The sequence below is a fragment of the Aethalodelphis obliquidens genome, unplaced genomic scaffold, assembly GCF_003676395.1.
Source record: "Aethalodelphis obliquidens isolate GAN/ISIS:26980383/991018 unplaced genomic scaffold, ASM367639v1 scaffold11, whole genome shotgun sequence".
NCBI lineage: Eukaryota > Metazoa > Chordata > Mammalia > Artiodactyla > Delphinidae > Aethalodelphis > Aethalodelphis obliquidens.
This window is the reverse complement of record NW_020837955.1, coordinates 11,751,899-11,769,413: the sequence shown is the minus strand read 5'-3', so window position 1 is coordinate 11,769,413 and position 17,515 is coordinate 11,751,899. Positions and strand designations below refer to the sequence as shown.

General features: G+C 36.6%; 1 protein-coding gene across 11 annotated transcripts in view; it reads left to right on the top strand.

The window, feature by feature from the left end:
• Positions 1 to 17,515, top strand: part of IDE (insulin degrading enzyme) — a 113,190-nt gene that overhangs the window by 49,550 nt on the left and 46,125 nt on the right. For 9 of the 11 annotated variants that reach the window (XR_003433826.1, XM_027112048.1, XM_027112047.1 and 6 more), the window contains 7 exons: positions 6,988 to 7,110; positions 11,809 to 11,921; positions 12,485 to 12,647; positions 13,351 to 13,443; positions 13,895 to 13,986; positions 14,800 to 14,880; positions 16,396 to 16,499. Coding sequence is in view for 10 of the 11 variants with exons in the window: in XM_027112048.1 (XP_026967849.1) it covers positions 6,988 to 7,110; positions 11,809 to 11,921; positions 12,485 to 12,647; positions 13,351 to 13,443; positions 13,895 to 13,986; positions 14,800 to 14,880; positions 16,396 to 16,499 (769 nt within the window). In the remaining variant the exon portion in view is untranslated. The remainder of the gene's footprint in view (positions 1 to 6,987; positions 7,111 to 11,808; positions 11,922 to 12,484; positions 12,648 to 13,350; positions 13,444 to 13,894; positions 13,987 to 14,799; positions 14,881 to 16,395; positions 16,500 to 17,515) is intronic. The other 2 variants (XM_027112052.1, XM_027112049.1) reach the window with 1 other exon arrangement.

The window sequence follows — 17,515 nt, the reverse complement described above, 5'->3', positions numbered from 1 at the left end:
AATTCAATATCAAATCAGTCTGAACTCTTAAGCCTATGTTCTTTGTGATAATGTTAGGTTGACCCCCCAAACCATGACAAGAAGCAAAGACCAAGGAGTGAGCCCTTGGCTGTTATTCGCCATAATAAGGGATGCTTTTGTAGGAAGGAGTAGGAAAATGGATTAGGACCAAAAAAAATATTGTGAAATATGAACCAGAAGGTAGTTGAACATCTCTTGACCCTGGGATGATGATAATGACACAAAAAATTAGACCCCAATAAAAGTTAGTCATTTACTTTTTTCTCCCTTTCCTCCCTCCATGCCTTCCTCTTCTTAACTGAAGAATTTAAAATGTACGAAAGTAGACAAAATACTGTAACGAACCCTGTGTATACATCACTTTGCCCCTGGCCAGTCCTGTCTGATCTGCATTCCCAGTCATGCCCTCGTATTATTTTGAAAAGATCCCAGACATCATATCATTTCACTCACATATATTTCAATATATGTCTCCAAAGATAATGACTTTTAAAAAACATGGTAAAAGTACCATTATCATTAATATCATCAACTGTGCAGGTAGTGTTCACATTTCTAGTTGTCTCGTAAAAGTCATAATTTTTAAAGGTTTATTTGAATAAAGATCCACATAAGTGTCAAATGTTAGTGATTAATGTGTCTTTTAAATTTTTAGTCTACAGGTTCATTCTTCATCTCTCTCCTCTGCTCCCTCCCTTTGACCCCTTGGAATTTATTTATTGAGGAATCAGGATATTTATTGTGTAGAGCTTTTCACAGCCTAGCTTTTGCTGATTGCATTCCCAACAGTGTAGTTTAACATATTCCTCTGTCTTCTGTATTTCCACAAATTGGCAGTTGGGTATAGAGGCTTGATCAGATTCATGTTTGTCTTTTTGGGGGGAGGGCTTCATAGGTGGTGATGTGTTCTTCCATCGGGGCATATGATGTCTAGTTTTCTGTTTATGATGTTGCAACCATCCTCGATGCGTCATCTCTCTGATTCTACTGTTTTTTCTCCTATTGATTTGCTTGAATACTACTATAAAAAGAAAATCTCTTTTTCTACGTTTGCCTACCCAGTGGTACAATTATTATAGGAAAGGCAAGACAAATGTTTGATTCATTCCCTTTATTTACCAGTTTTCAAAATATTGAGTTGGTTCCCTAGCATCCTTGAATGATGACTAATTTGTTTTTTTTAGTATCATGATAAACTCATAGATATAAAAATATTTGATACGTTTCAGCCCGCTTAGTCATTTATTATTCTCCAAAATTTCCCCTGGCTTTTGTTAGTATCTTTTTTTGGTTTGTTTCTTGCTAGGAAATGTGTCTATGGAAAACTAGAAATTTACTGAAAACTACAAGTGTACAGGTGCTTTATTATGGCATTTAAGAGGCTTTTACTTCAGGTTCCCTTTTCTTTTGTAACTCCCATCTTGTACTTACATGTACTTACCCAGCTGCAGGAGAATTGTCCTTTTTAATTTTTTAGGAAAATTTATGTATCTCCAAAGGTTTTGGTCTCTTCCAGGATTTTTAGAAGACTGCTATAGCAAGAAGAAAGAGCTTAAAAAGAAAAAAGAGGTTATAATAACTGTAGATATATTAACCTAAGCTTCAGAATCTCGGGTTTTCAGAGAACAGTTAAGAGTTTCATGGTTATAACTATCAAATGACTTTTCCCTGAGAACCTTATGAGGCATACAGTTGGAGCCAGCTTTGATTTCTAAAACTTCAAACTCAGTCCTTCCCACAGAGTATAAGAAATATTTGGCTGGCTTTAGAATTCTCCAGGAAAATACATTCTATTTACTTGAAAATTAGCACTCATATATATTAGTACTGAGTTTATAAGCTTTTTTTAAAATAGAATTTATAGTTCTTATAATGAAAATATAAAATAAAATTTACTGAGCTTACAATTTACAAAACTGTCTTCATATCCGTTATCACTTTCCGTAAACTTCACAGCAACCCAAGTTCCTATTAAGTAATTATTGTCTGACAGATGCTATGCTGAGCCTTAAAACAGATGATTCATTTAATCCTCATGGCAATCCTGTGAGGCTGGTTCTCTTATTATTCTTATTTACCAATAAGGAAACTGGGGCTTAGAGAAGTTAAGAAACTTGTCTCGACAGCTAGTAAACGAAGGGGTCAGGGATTGACCCTTGCTTTTAACAGTTGGGCATGTACCCATATTACCCCCATTTCACAGATAAAATAAATGACCCCTTGGAGATATTTGTAGACTTTTCCAAGGTTGCTTAATTAGTCGATGATGGAGTCAGGATGGGAAACCCTGAATCTCCCAACTGCCAAGCCAGTGCTCTCTCCTGGCAGGCCCAGAGCAAAGGTCCCAGTGGGTCAGCAACCCTGACATCCTCAAGCCTCTGCTGGAGCTCACTCTTACAGTGAGAGAGCCAGAAAGGTAGGATTCAAGATTTTTGTAGCAGCATTTTAATTTGATATAAATGACCCACCTGAATTAGTGTTAAATTAGGACAGTATATGTCTAGAGACTGAACTGGTATTTGTTATTCCAGCCATATTCACATTGTTCTCCACATATGGACTCTTAGGTAGAGGAAAGTCATCTGGACCATTTACTGAGCTTTCTTCCCTACTTTTGTGGAACGGTTTCTGTGCTGTACTCAGAAGCCAGGAATTCCTCCTACAATTCAAATCGTAACAGAAGTAGATACTGTTTATTGCCTATTTTCTGCTGTAAATCAAGTATTATGTTAAATTCTGTAACATTTTTACAGATTTATTATTTGTCATAAAAGAGATCAGTATAAAAGCATTTGCCAGATCATTCTTTACACACTACTTAAAGAAACAGAACATGACTAATACAGTTTGAGCATCTGTTGTACACTTTGAGCATACAGTTTGAGCATCTGTTGTACACTTCTCCAATTGCATTTTTCTCCCTGCTCCCGGGAGATAACCACTATCTTAAGTTTGGTGATTGTCACTTCCGTGCTTTTTTTTTATAAAACATTGCTAAGTCATGCATTTATTTCTAAGCAATATGTTGTATAGTTTTTTTAGTTTTATAAAAATGGTATTTTATTATTATTTATCTACCACTTGTGTTTTTTCATTTAGTGGTATATTTGTAAGGATTATCCATATTAGAGAGTGTGCCTCTGATAAGTTTTTTTAATATATTAATTAATTAATTAATTTATTTATTAATTTATGGCTGCGTTGGGTCTTGGTTGCTGCATGCAGGCTTTCTTTAGTTGCATCGAGCGGAGGCTACTCTTCGTTGTGGTGTGTGGGCTTCTCATTGTGGTGTTTTCTCTTGTTGCGGAGCACAGGCTCCAGGCACGTGGGCTTCAGTAGTTGTGACACGCGGGCTCAGTAGTTGTGGCACGCAGACTCTAGAGTGCAGGCTCAGTAGTCGTGGCGCACGGGCTTAGTTGCTCCGTGGCATGTGGGATCTTCCTTGACCAGGGCTCAAACCCATGTCCCCTGCATTGGCAGGCGGATTCTTAACCGCTGCGCCACCAGGGAAGCCCCCTCTGATAAGTTTTTTATTTTTTGCTGCTCTCTGAAAAATTTATTGAATGCATGTACTATTCTTTATCCATTTTTCTGTTGACAAAACATTGCAGCTATAAGCATTCTTATACATGTTTCCTTGTACACAGTTCTCTAGGGTTCTAGGAGTGGAATTCTGGGAGTGGCATTACTGTATATTAGGATATGTACATCTTTTAGATTAAACAGATATTGCCAAGTTGTTTCCTGTAGTGGTTGATCCAGTTTGCACTCCCTCATGCAGCGTCTGAGTTCTCATTACACCATCACCACAACACTTGGTGTCATCAGATTTTCTATTCTGTTTATTGGTTGTTAAATATTAGCCTTATGCTTTTGTACATCTTTTTTCTTTTTTTAATTTGGTGTTATATAAGTCTACCAATGTCAGGACAGCAGATTGAGCTTAAGAGAAGTAGGGTGACTTGTTCAAGGTCATGCAGCCAGAAGACATTTGACCCTGGATTTGATGATAGCTCTGCCAACACCAAAGCCAGTGCTTGTTCCTCTGCACCTCCCTACCTGGGGTTGATGGCACTGATAGTAACAGAGTCTACTCAGTAATTTAAGGACTAATTATGGAATTCTGTGCTTTATGTCCTGCTTTTCCTTCTATTTCCTCAACTAACTTTCTTGAGAATTTCCACTATAGCTAGCCTTCTTGTTTTTAAAAAACTTAAAAAAAATGTTATAAAAGGGCTAATAAACTTAATAACAAGCCTGACTCTTTGGCCCATTTTTACCAAATATTCATGTTTTTTCTGTCATTGTATTAAGAGCTGACTGTCCTGACCTCAAGAGAGTAATACTGGAGAACTTTTTCCTCTTTCTGATTCAGGAGCATCTAAGGATACAAGACTGCCGTTCTGGGCTGTGTTCCCAAACAGACCACAGTTTCCTTGTGTCATCATGTATTAGAAAGCCTAAAAGCATCTAGGTAGCAAATAAATGAATATGTAGATTCACAGAATGGTATCTGTTTGTGGCTAAAAGCCACTTTTCAGAACAAAAGTGATTGGGCCTCTGTTTAGAAGTTTGGCCAGAGATACAGAATCACTAGATTTTTGTACCTTAGGTAGGTCAGGTTGCTGTTGACAGAGTGGCTCCTTTGGCTCGTTTTTCTTTTTAACTTTTTGTTGAAATAGAATAACTGAAAAGTGTGTGTGGCTCTGATAAATTGTTGTTGTTTTTACTTTGCTGCTATTTGAAGAATCAGCTGAGTGAATATAATGCTATTATTTATGTACAACTCACTGAATTTTCAAAACCTCAGTACACCATGGGCCCAGCACCCAGTCAAGAAACAGATCACCAGCACCTCTTTCTGCCCCTTTGTAGTCACTATCCACCCACCAAAGGATAACCTCTGTTCTGACTTTTCATGACTCAGATCTTAGTTTAGCCTGTTTTTTATGCTTTATATAAATGAAATGATGCAGTGTGTACTCTTCTTTGTCTGTCTGGCTTTTCTTGTTCAGCCTTAAAGTTGTGAAATTCCTCCCTGCTGTTGCATATGAACAGTGAATTCTTTGTTTTTTTGTGCGGTATACTATTCTGTTGTGGTCCTCTGGATCTTTTTACTCTAGCATTGTCAGTATTTTGCCAGTGATGCATGTCTTAGTGTATTGGGGGTGTGTTCTTGCTTTATCTCTGTGTTTTTAAATGAACCTAAAGATAAAGGGTAAGGATTAGAATGGTAAGATATTCAGGTACATTAAAATCAAAGCAGAATGAGCTAGAACTAGTCAAACTGAAAGAATTTTAAGTTCTAGATGGAGGCCATGATCTTGGTTTTTGTATACTTTGATTTGAGATTTTTTTTTTAACCAGAATACTGACCAGATTGTGAATAGGCATATCACACTTAGACTGAAAATCTGATTTCTATCTAACACTATCACATTTATAGTCTGTTGAAATAAAGCATAATTTCTCCAAACTCGGGTGTCCCAGTGTGTGGACCTTGATGCACATGTTGTAGGACTCTGAGCTTGGCAGTATAAATGAGTAAGGAAGCTCTAAGGACTAGTCTCTCTGCAACTGAGGCTTTTTATAACCTTCATTTAGTAGAAAAGGGAGGTACCATCAATACTCAAGCTTTACCTTAATATGAGAGAACTTCAAACCATTACCCAGCAAAAAGCTTTTTTTTTTTCTTTTCCTTTTTCTTTCTGAGGAGTTAGGCCCCTCGATACTTTTTAGATCACCTGGATTCCTCAGGTAGAACGAGGGGATATTTTAGGACCCCTAGCAGAGCAGATCTGGGGTTGAACTGGATCTTTAGTGAAACTGAGAGGACTGATAAAGAACCTGGAGACTTGATTAGCAGGCTATGCTAGTGAATATGAGTACATTTGGTTGCTTTCTGACTAGGGAAAGGTTAATGAGTACTTGCTGGGCTCTTTCTTGCACACTTCACTAGATCTGTTGATTGAAGCATTCTGGGGCATGAATCTTGGCTCAGAATCTTTAGCTCTACGTGGCTAAAGACTGGGTCTGAGAACGCCATCTGGTGGCTCTCTCTAGATACCCAGTTTAGTGAAGGGGACTCTCGCAATGCCAGTTCATCAGCCATTACAATAACCCAAGGGGAGAAAACACATCAAGAATATGTTCTGCCATAGTTTCATCTATGCAGGTGAAAAAGAGTAGCCCATTTAATAGTATAAGCAGGAACAATAATAAAAGTTATTATACTAGATCTTAGGGTATTTCTAGTCAAGATGCCATTTTTAGAGAGATATCAATCATTGAAATTCCACCTCCCAGCCTTTAAATGGCAAGATCTTTATTAGAAATGTACTACTTAGAGAGTTTGACTATTTGCTTTTGACATGCATATTTTATCCTAATTGAATTAGTTATTAAATTTCATAAGATCTCATAGTGGTACACTATGTACATTGCTTGAGACTTACAAAAATAGCATTGCATCCTATTTTTACCAGTGTAGATCAAATTAATGAGAATTCACGTCACAAATTTAATGCTTCAGCCAAGAATAGTACATTTCTTTCCACAAGTAACTTGGCAAGTTCCAAAAAGATCCCTCAGTGACTATGTTCAATTAATTGTGGAGCACCTAGAGAACTGGAAGTTAAAGTAAGTGTGAATGGAGGCCATGTGGATCTCATTTTGTCTTATAAGTGCTCATAATACCTACTATCTCTTAGGAATTTTAAGAAGTATAATTTTTATAAGGCATTTTAAGCTCTTGAGGGAAAACTCTCTATAGATTAAAATGTTACTAGTTTGTACTATACTATCCTGTTTATCCAGGTTATGGTCAAACATATTTGACTAATCATTATATGTGTTTGTTTGGACTCTGTTTTTTAAGTTTACCTTACAACAATGTCAGTAATAATTGCAAGGCTTTAAAATTTGCATATTTTGCTTTTTCTTAGAAATGTTTTTCCTTCCTTTTAGGTAACAAATATACTCTAGAGACTAGACCAAACCAAGAAGGCATTGATGTAAGACAAGAGCTACTGAAATTCCATTCTACTTATTATTCATCCAACTTAATGGCTATTTGTGTTTTAGGTCGAGGTAAGAATCCTTAAAATTTTTTCATGGTGTTGGATAATCTTAGTTTTCCACTTTGGCTTTTTCAAAGTATTGGAAGAAGGATATAAGACACTTCCTTTTATCTGTTCAGAGGCTTTTGAAAATGATCTTGTTGGAGAATATGTGGAGGGGAATTTTGTTTTTAACTCACTGTGTTCTAAAAAGAAGCTTAGGTGATTTTAAATGGAGACCTGAAGAAAATATAAATTAATAGCAAGGGAAGGAAGTATAAAGGACAAGATTGAGAGATTTGACCTTATAAAATTCAAAAAAACAAAAAAATTAAAAGATGATTATAAACTAGGAAAACTATTAGAAAGCAACAAAGTTTGATATTGTTTCCCCTATTAAATTACCATAATTTTGGTTTGGGCTTTGTTTTAACTAATACCCATTATGAGGAGAGGTGCTCTTGTATTTGTGGTGTATACAGTTTATGCAATTCCTCCACACTTTCTGGAGGACAGTTTAAGATGCATCACTCTAAAAAGTACATTTTTACTTCTAGAAGTGCAATCTAAGGAAATAATCAGAGTTGTTCCAGGTGATGTACGAGGATGTTTCTGTATAGTATGTATTAGTGAAAAGTTAGATGTAAGCTAAATGTTCATTAACAGAAGATTGGTTAAATAGTGATGTTATAGGTATATAATAGAGCATCTTACAGAAAATAGCATCCCTTCTCCCACTTCCTCTCCTCTCACCTGCTTTATTTTTCTTTAAAACATTTATCACCACCTGAAATATTAAATATTCTTTATTGTTGTCTGCTGTACCAGAATGTAAGTTACTTGAGAATAGAAACTGTTCACTGCTTTGTCTGGTTTAGCGCCTGACACATCATAAGTACTCGGTAAGTAAACATTGAATGAATAAATAGTTTCATGACAGTGTTTTCATAACTTGGGAAAATATTCTTATTGTATTAAGTAGAAAACAAAAGCACTCTGTAAAAGCACTGTGTGCTATCTGATCCCATTTGGGGATTTCTAAAAAATTCTAATAGACATAAATGGGAGACATAAGACAAAGTAGAAAAACATACCAGAAATTTAATAATGTGGTATAGTAGTTAAGAACTCATGCTCTAGAGTCTGAGAGCTTGGGTTTGAATTCCTAATACACCACCTACTCAGTATATAGTGGCTATGAGCTAACAAAGTTACTTCAGTTCTCTGCACTTCAGTTTTTGCATTTGTAAAATGGAGGTGGTACTTCATACCTTTTATGAGGTTTAATAGCGATAATGCAGAAAAAGTGCATAGTGCCTGGCAACACAGGAAATGCTCTATAAATGGTAGCTGCTTTCAGCATTCCATAATCATGAGCTTATGGGCGACTTTTGTTTTTGGTTTTGTTTTATTGTTTTTGGTTTTCAAAGTATTCTGCTATTGACAAATGTTACTTTTGTGGGTAGAAAATAAACAACTATATATATTTTAACTTGGTAATAGGAACAAGGATATAAAATGGGTCCAAGGAGTAAGGCTAATAAAAAGTGTATGTTATAACCCTGTGTGCTTTCTAAATGTAGGTAGATCTATAGAGTGTTAAAAAATATCACTTGGTATTTAGAGCCTAGTCCTGGGAGTAGGTTTCTAAGCTGTGTTTTTGTCCGTGTCATCTTGAGATAAAACACATGATTTCAATAAGCACTTATTAGGCAAGTAATAACGACAACAGATGACACATACATAAGCCCTGCCCTCAGTGTTCTTGGTTTAGTGGAAATGACAGAACAAGCATCTGAAAGAGACAAAGAGTTTCTTTGTTCCAGTTCCCTCTCCCAGTGTGACTGACCTCCTGTGCTCAGCTCAGTGGATTTGATGACATGTCTGGGAGAAGTGTCCTTACAGTACAGTGGTGTGTGGAGGAAACAGGATCTCTTAAAGGATTAATAGATAATCCTCTCCTTCTTCTAGGAGGAGGGGAGAGGAAGAGTAACCATGTGGAAGGATCTCTGTCACAAAGGGATAAAAAAGTTTTTCTCTCTTCTCCCACGGGGTCCTCCCTCTAGTTGTGGCAGCACCAATTACCTGGACACTTGACAAATAGGTAACTGTCAAGTAGAGACCTTAGGATTGCCAAGTCCTGGTAATGTAAAGATGAATGGGACTCAGTTCCCTGATCTCTGGTAGCTCATAGTGAAGACAGATGGTGCATTATTGTACAGCTCCCTTACCTTTAAAAAGCTACATGGTGAATTTGTGCTTCTAAAAGGAAAGGCCTACCCTAGTAGAACCTTGCTCTAAAGGGCCTCGCTGTCATCAGCACTTCAGGTTGACAAAGCATTGTTGACTGCCCATCTTGTTTCCAGTTACGTGTCCCATCTGTGTGTCTCTTTATGTCTTTATGTCAGTTGTCTCTGACATCTCTTGCTCCAAATATACCCGGTTCATTCCCGAGTTCACTTGTATAACAAGCAGCCATGGGTTGGCCTTTTATTTGGCTCTGGACATTTTAGGGTCCTTCATACATGTCAAAAAAATTAAAGTAAAAATACATATGTTTTATAAATAAAGTGCACATGCCCACATTCATAGGCCTAAAAGAGAACTTCATATTATCTATAGGCAATTCTCATATAGTGATTAAGTGCTTTTTAGAGAGTTCATGGAAAAGTTCAAAATGGGTCCTAGAATATCAAGGGAAATTTCTTATTCGATTCAAATGCTTCCTGACAGTAACAAGTAATGAATGTTTATACCATTTATAAATAACCTATTTTTGAGGAGGCAGAATCAAGGTGAGTGGTTATCTTGTTTATAAAAAGATAACCTTTTCCGCTTTTTTCTTTTTAGAATAATAGTAATATGTGTGCACAGAAAAAAGTTTATCCCATACAGAAAGATATAAAATGGAAAGCATGTTCTTCTTTATCCCACCTTATGACCACTATGCCCTCTCCTCAAAGGTAGTCACTTTATATCATTTTTTGTTATACTTCCAAAAGTAGAATTTTGTTAATATACTTGGATTTATGTGTCTGTTAAAAAACTAAATGAGATTATACTACATGGCACTGAAGTCTGTGGTTTTCACTTAATAGAGCTTTGAGATATTTTCATATCAGCACATACAGACCTCTCCCTCATTAATGGCTACACAATATTCCAGTATACAGACTTTTCGTAACATGCACACATTGATAGATGTTTAGGTCATTTCCAGTTTTTATTGTTGTTATAAATGGTGTTGCAGTGAACATCTCATACTTTTGCAAATACAACTGTCCATTAAAAATATAGATAGATGATAACATAGAAGAACTTCACATAAGTGACTATATAATCTTATCAACAATTACAAATCTTTGCATGAGTTTGATACAGTATGGTACAGAATCATATAGTGTTAGACCTTGAAGAGACTTGTGATCATCCTACCCTGTTTTCGTGTTTTATAGAACCTGGAGTGGTTAAACATTTTGTCCAAATAGTCTCTTGACATAATTGGTTGGTGAATTATTGGTTGGGGTTAGAATTGAACACCTAGGATTCTTCTCACCATTTTATACTATTCCCCCACAAAATCAATTACTTAAAAACTCTAATATTGGGCTTCCCTGGTGGCGCAGTGGTTGAGAGTCTGCCTGCCGATGCAGGGGACACAGGTTCGTGCCCCGGTCCGGGAGGATCCCACATGCCGCGGAGCGTCTGGGCCCGTGAGCCATGGCCGCTGAGCCTGCGCCTCCGGAGCCTGTGCTCCACGACGGGAGAGGTCACAACAGTGAGAGGCCCGCGTACCGCAAAAAACAAACGAACAAAAAAAACCTCTAATATTTGACTTTTAGCAATGGGTTTAGACTGTGTCTATTTATAAAGTTAATGTTATAATCTGTCAGCTAGTGGTTTCGTATGTGCCTTTTGGGAATTGTAGATAAAATAGTTTCCAAATGCCACTCATTATTCTATTATTGTTTCCAATATTTGTTTGAAATTTATTGCAAGATAATATTTGTAAAACAGTTTTTTAAACTATAAGGTGGCAGATATATGTGAGGTATAATCAATATCAATACTGCAGAGCTTCAGAAGTTATATAGGCACTGGTGAGATTTTACTGAATGCTTCAACTTTATCAGATGGAGTTTTTAAAAAATTCCTAGGTTTTCCTTTTAACAGTCCTGAGATTTTTCAGGTGATCGTAAGGTGTTTTCTCCCCCCCCCCAGCTTTATTGAGATATAATTAAAATATAACATTGTATAAATTTAAGGTATACAGGGACTTCCCTGGTGGTGCAGTGGTTAAGAATCCGCCTGCCAATGCAGGGGACACGGGTTCAATCCCTGCTCCAGGAAGATCCCACATGCCGCGGAGCAGCTAAGCCCATGCGCCACAACTACTGAGCCTGCAAGCCACAACTACTGAGCCCGTGTGCCACAACTGCTGAAGCCTGAACACCTAGAGCCCATGCTCCTCAACAAAGAGAAGCCACCGCAATGAGAAGCCCATGCACTGCAATGAAGAGTAGCCCCCGCTTGCTTCAAGTAGAGAAAGCCCATGTGCAGTAATGAAGACCCAACGCAGCCAAAAATAAATAAATTTATTAAAAAAAAAACTTAAGGTGTACAACATAGTGATTTTATATATGTGTATATAATCCTAAGATTTTTAAATACTACCCATCATGTGTTATGATTAGTTTAAGTTCTGTTTCCATTGTCTGTTTTCTTGTAGAATCTTTAGATGACTTGACTGATCTGGTGGTGAAGTTATTTTCTGAAGTGGAGAACAAAAATGTCCCATTGCCAGAATTTCCTGAACATCCTTTCCAAGAAGAACATCTTAAAGTAAGTGCATGTATTTCTAGTATTTTTTTCTTTTTTAAATTTATGGACATAATATATGCCTGGTTTACCAAAGAGTACATGAACATTTTTGGAGGTTCTATTATTTATATAGTTTTTAATATTTGGTTTATATTAAAATCAAATCAATTTCACATTTATTAGGGACATGTATCACCAAAAAGATAACAATATGTTCTGATCCTTGCATGTTAAAAGTAGTTTTGGTAGCTATAACCTTGGCAGACTGTAGAAGCTGTTATCCAGTGCCAGAAGGCAAGTATCCAAAAGTACTGAGCTGCATGGTCAAGGGGACCAAACATGGACTGCATACCAACTGTAATGAAATCCCACTAAGAAAGAGCCCAGGTCATTTATTTCTGTGTGGTCAGTATGGTTTTCTCTGGCAGTAGATTCTCTCCTGAATTTGGGATTTTTCCATGAAAATCGGTATTTTTTTTTCTTTTTTTGAAAATCACTATTCTTCATAGTTTGTAAGTATTTTATTCAGCAGGAGTTGTGCAGAGCTAACCTTTTGCGATTTGTTTGTTTTATTCTTTCCCCAGCAACTTTACAAAATAGTACCCATTAAGGACATTAGGAATCTTTATGTGACATTTCCCATACCTGACCTTCAGAAATACTACAAATCAAATCCGGGTCATTATCTTGGTCATCTCATTGGACATGAAGGTCCTGGGAGTCTGTTATCAGAACTTAAATCAAAGGGTGAGTCTCTTGGACACCAGCTTCTGAGGGTAGTACCCCACCTCCACCATATTTTTTTACTCTGACTCTCATTTCTCCTAAATATTTTCCTGTAAAGGAACATTTTCAGATGATACCGTTTAGGGTTGATGAGAGTGGGGTGTTGGTTGTTAGTACGCTTTTGTTTTTTGCTTTGGGGCTTTTGTTTTTCCATAATTTGTTTTATCCTTCAGTATTGAGCTGTGAAGTTTACATATTTCAAAAGGTGTTGTAGTGCATGTTTTAAATAAGATAGAGGTTCAAAAAAGTAAAAGCTCGCATTAGGTATTCTTTACCATCTCTGTGAAATGTGCTGAAATATCTATTTGCCTGCTCTTATCCATCAAACCAAAGGGTGTATTAGGATCACTCAGTAGATTTCCAAGGTTCCTCTCCATTCAGACTCTTTTTATATAACACTTAAGCACAGTCATCTACTCTTGATTTGGGAAATGATTTGAGGCGTCCCAAGGAAAGCTCCCAAACTAAAAAAATCACTTGAATCTTTTGCAGTGTCTGAACTGCTTTTCAGTGCTTTTCTGAACTGACTTTTTTTCCAGTCTTTTCTGCAAGAGGGCCATTCTGTATGTTCCATTGGGAGCATAGAGAATGATTTTTTTTTTTAATTCCTTGTCTTAAAAGAAGACACACATGCGATCATGTTGATTTCCTTTGAATGTTACAGGCTGGGTAAATACTCTTGTTGGTGGGCAGAAGGAAGGAGCCCGAGGTTTTATGTTTTTTATCATTAATGTGGACTTGACTGAGGAAGGATTATGTAAGTATTGACCTTTTTGTTTTTGAATGAAAATTGATTTCTTATGATTTACTTTTATTAACTTATGCTGTGGATCTGTTTTTTGCTATAAAGCTATAAACACTTTAATTCATACCATTTTATCCATTGTATTTTTCATGTGTAACTTCATTTCATGGATGATTTTCCCTCCTTAACAACTGATCATTATGTTGCACTTGTAAAATGTGTACTTGACTTTTTATTTGCTCATTTACTACCCCAAAGCCCCTTCAGTCACATATACCAAATCCTGGAGGGCCATGTATATGACCCATGTATATGACCCTAAAACCAGTCTCAGGGAGGTGAGAACTCACTCCATCTCTAAGAGGGACCATCTTCTACTTACCTGACTTTACCTTAGGAGTGAGCTCATTGCTTTGAAGGATTCGAGGACTGAATGGTTTTTAAGTGTGCCCCTTTTTTCCAGTACATGTTGAAGATATAATTTTGCACATGTTTCAATACATTCAGAAGTTACGTGCAGAAGGACCTCAAGAATGGGTTTTCCAAGAGTGCAAGGTACTTTTGTTTCACCAAAATTTTTCTTAAGGAAATTTTTCAAGAAACAAATATATGTGAATTAATTTAAATATAAGGAAAAGGAAGGAAATCAGACTGCTTTTCTATCCCTCAGAAGAAAGTCAGCAGTTTCTTGAACTTTTATGTATCAGGGCTTACTCTATTCTCTGCTGGCCTGAAGTTGCATGAGCTGTGTCATTTTCAGATCTCGTGATAAAAATTTGTAGCATACTCTCAAAGAAACAGTGAATTGTTATATACATGATTGTGTTCTTAAAAGTGATTTTATTGTCGTATGTATGGAAAAGCCTGGCCTTTTTTTTTGCATAAAACAGAAGGTATTTGTCTTTTAAATGTTTAAAGCCTTCTTTTAAGAGTTTTTTAAAATATCTACTATATAATTAAGGACTATAAAGACTCTGAAATGTATTTTAGGATAAGAGATAACCTCTTTACATAGATAAAAGTTTAAAGGTATAATCTCTGCTTGTGAAACTTATGACAATAAGTTCTAATCAGGCTGCAGTTCTCTGAAAGGGTCAGCAAAATCATCATGTATGCAACTGTTGGATCTCACAAGCTTCCTCCACAGTTTTCCTAATTCTTTGACTAATAGTTTCAACAGAATCATATTCTGTGTTTGTTATTTTCATTCATGTTCTGTACATTCCTAAATCAAGCATAGCTATTTTTTCAGGAAGTGTGATAGTTAAATAAGGAGTAGAAAGTCTATAGTGCAAACCAATCCCCCCCCAAAGAAGTATTTCTAAATAATAGGTGACTTATGTCTAATTGATTTAATTTTTTGTTTAGGACTTGAATGCTGTTGCTTTTAGGTTTAAAGATAAAGAGAGGCCACGGGGTTATACCTCTAAGATTGCAGGAATATTGCATGTAAGTTTATTGTTATTTTACTCTATACATTGGCATGTAGAGTATTTCAGTGATGTTGTATAAATAATATTACTTTCATTACTACACAAATGATAAAAATTGAAGGTATAGTCTAAAACTTTAGACTTCGTAGCAACCAGGTAAAATTTGATGTGAAGACATTCTTTAAATCTTAATTTTCATCATCCTAAAAATCATCATCTGTAATATTTTCATTTCATAGACATTTTGCTTGTTGGCTTTAAATATTTTTCAGTTCTACAATGTGTCAGGTGCTACTTACGTGAAAGCTATAAATCATCCACTTTTCTCCATTTCCATTGCTACCACCCTCATATGAGCTACCAGCATTTCTTGCCTGGACTGCCATCATAGTCTCTTACCTGGGTTCCCTGTTTGCCTTCTTCTGCCCCACCATAGTTTATTTTTCCAGCCTCAGTGATCTTTGGAAGACCCAAATCAGATTGTTCCACTCCTCTGTGTCAAGTAAGTTTCCCATCAGAGTTGGAACAGATCTAAGTTTTTACCTTGACCTACATGGCAGTCTGGTCCCAGCCTCTCTCTGACTGAATTCCACACCACTTCCATTCCACTCCAGCTATACTGGCTATGTGCCTAATCTTCAAGCATTGAGTTTACTCCTCCCTCTCAGGGCCCTGACATTTGCTGTTTTCTCTGCCTGGAACACTTCTGGTTTTTCCATGACTAGGTTCTTCTTATCATTTGGGTCTCCACTCAGATGTTTCTCCCTCAGAGAGACCTTCCCTGACCTCCCAATCATGACCCTGCCCCTTTTAAAATTTTCTTCATAGCACCTATCACTATAATGACAGTATTTGTTTGTTTGTTGTCTGCCTCCCTCCCAATTAGAATATAAGCTCCTTAGAGAGCAGGGACATCATCTGTCTTATCTACCATTGTATCCACAGCAGCACCTAGAACAGTGCCTGGCACAGAGTAGGTGTTCATTACATACTTGTTGAATGAATGAATCAGTCTATCAGTAAGTTGCTCGTACTAAAAAGCATCTTCTACATTATTTTTCTTTACTAACTGATAATATAAGCCATTTTTCCTACACAACAACTCTCTAAATGCTTGTCTGATTTCATTCATAGAAATTTGAGTAGAAATTCTGTTTATTAAAATGTATGTACTTTATATTAAGAATCCTACAGGTGTCAGCATTTAATCATCAAATTTTCTTTATTAACAAGCACTCAGTTTTAGCTAGAGGTATTACTCACATTTTTCCCTGAAAAAATGTGATTTTGTTCTCTATAATGTAAGTGTGTTTAGGGGTTAACTGCAGAATCATCCCACAATATGAAATTGTTTAAAGTGTGGTAGGAAAGAGAAAAGATTCAGAAATTTTTCCAGTGGAGTGAAATTTAATTGAAGGGAAGAGGGGGGTGTAAAATAGAGGATTTCACGTGTTAGAGATCTGTTTGCTTTAATAAGTTAGAGTCTATTGTAGCCTTGCAAATTTTATTTATTTCTTTTTCTTTTAAAAAGTACTATCCCCTAGAAGAAGTGCTCACAGCTGAATATTTACTGGAAGAATTTAGACCCGATTTAATAGAGATGGTTCTCGATAAACTCAGACCAGAAAATGTCAGGTGAGTTGCTCTACGGATTTTCCTGTTACATACTAAATTTTCAAAAATGATTGGAATCTGAAAATTTGAAATTGTGAATAAAGTGCTTTTAAAGTTTTTATCAAGCATGATTACAAAAGTGGAGAGAATAAGTATAATGAAACAGTACCAAACTTAAACAGTCAGTACACGGCCGGTCTTTTTTATCTTTACCTACACTTGTTCACTCATCCTCCCTCCACTCTATTTATTTAAATTAATTAACTAATTAATTAATTTTTGGCTGCATTGGGTCTTTGTTAGTGCGCCTGAGCTTTCTCTAGTTGCGGTGAGCAGGGGCTACTCTTCGTTGTGGTGCGCGAGCTTCTCATTGCAATGGCTTCTTTTGTTGTGGAGCACGGGCTCTAGGTGCACGGGCTTCAGTAGTTGTGGCACGTGGGCTCAGTAGTTGTTGCTTGCAGGCTCTAGAGCACAGGCTCGGTAGTTGTGGCACACAGGCTTAGTCGCTCTGTGGCATGTGGGATCTTCCTGGACCAGGGATGGAACCCGTGTCCCCTGCGTTGGCAGGCGGATTCTTAACCACTGTGCCACCAGGGAAGACCCTTCCCTCCACTCTAGATTATTTTAAGTCAATATCTCGAACACATGAAGATTCTTTTTTTTAACATAATCATAATTTCATTATGAATAAAATATAGTAATAGATCGTCTTAACCTGGCTTCATCCTTACTCAAATACTAGAAGTGTCAGCTCACTTATCTGGTTTAAAAAGCAAGTGAGGACACCCTCTTTTTTTTAAGTAGAAGTAAGGATTACAATCTCAGAATGCTTCTGACTGACCCATTGTTAACCAGGAGATCAAAAGTTGGAGGAGCTCTTACAGTAACAAGTATTCCTGTTAGAGGAGGGTCAGCCCTAAAGAGCTTATGAACTACATGATATTTCTGCCTTAGAATTTAATTTCATCTATATTTTCTGAAGTCAAGAATAAAAGGAATACACTTGACTGGCACATACTTTGCATTTTTTTCTTTTT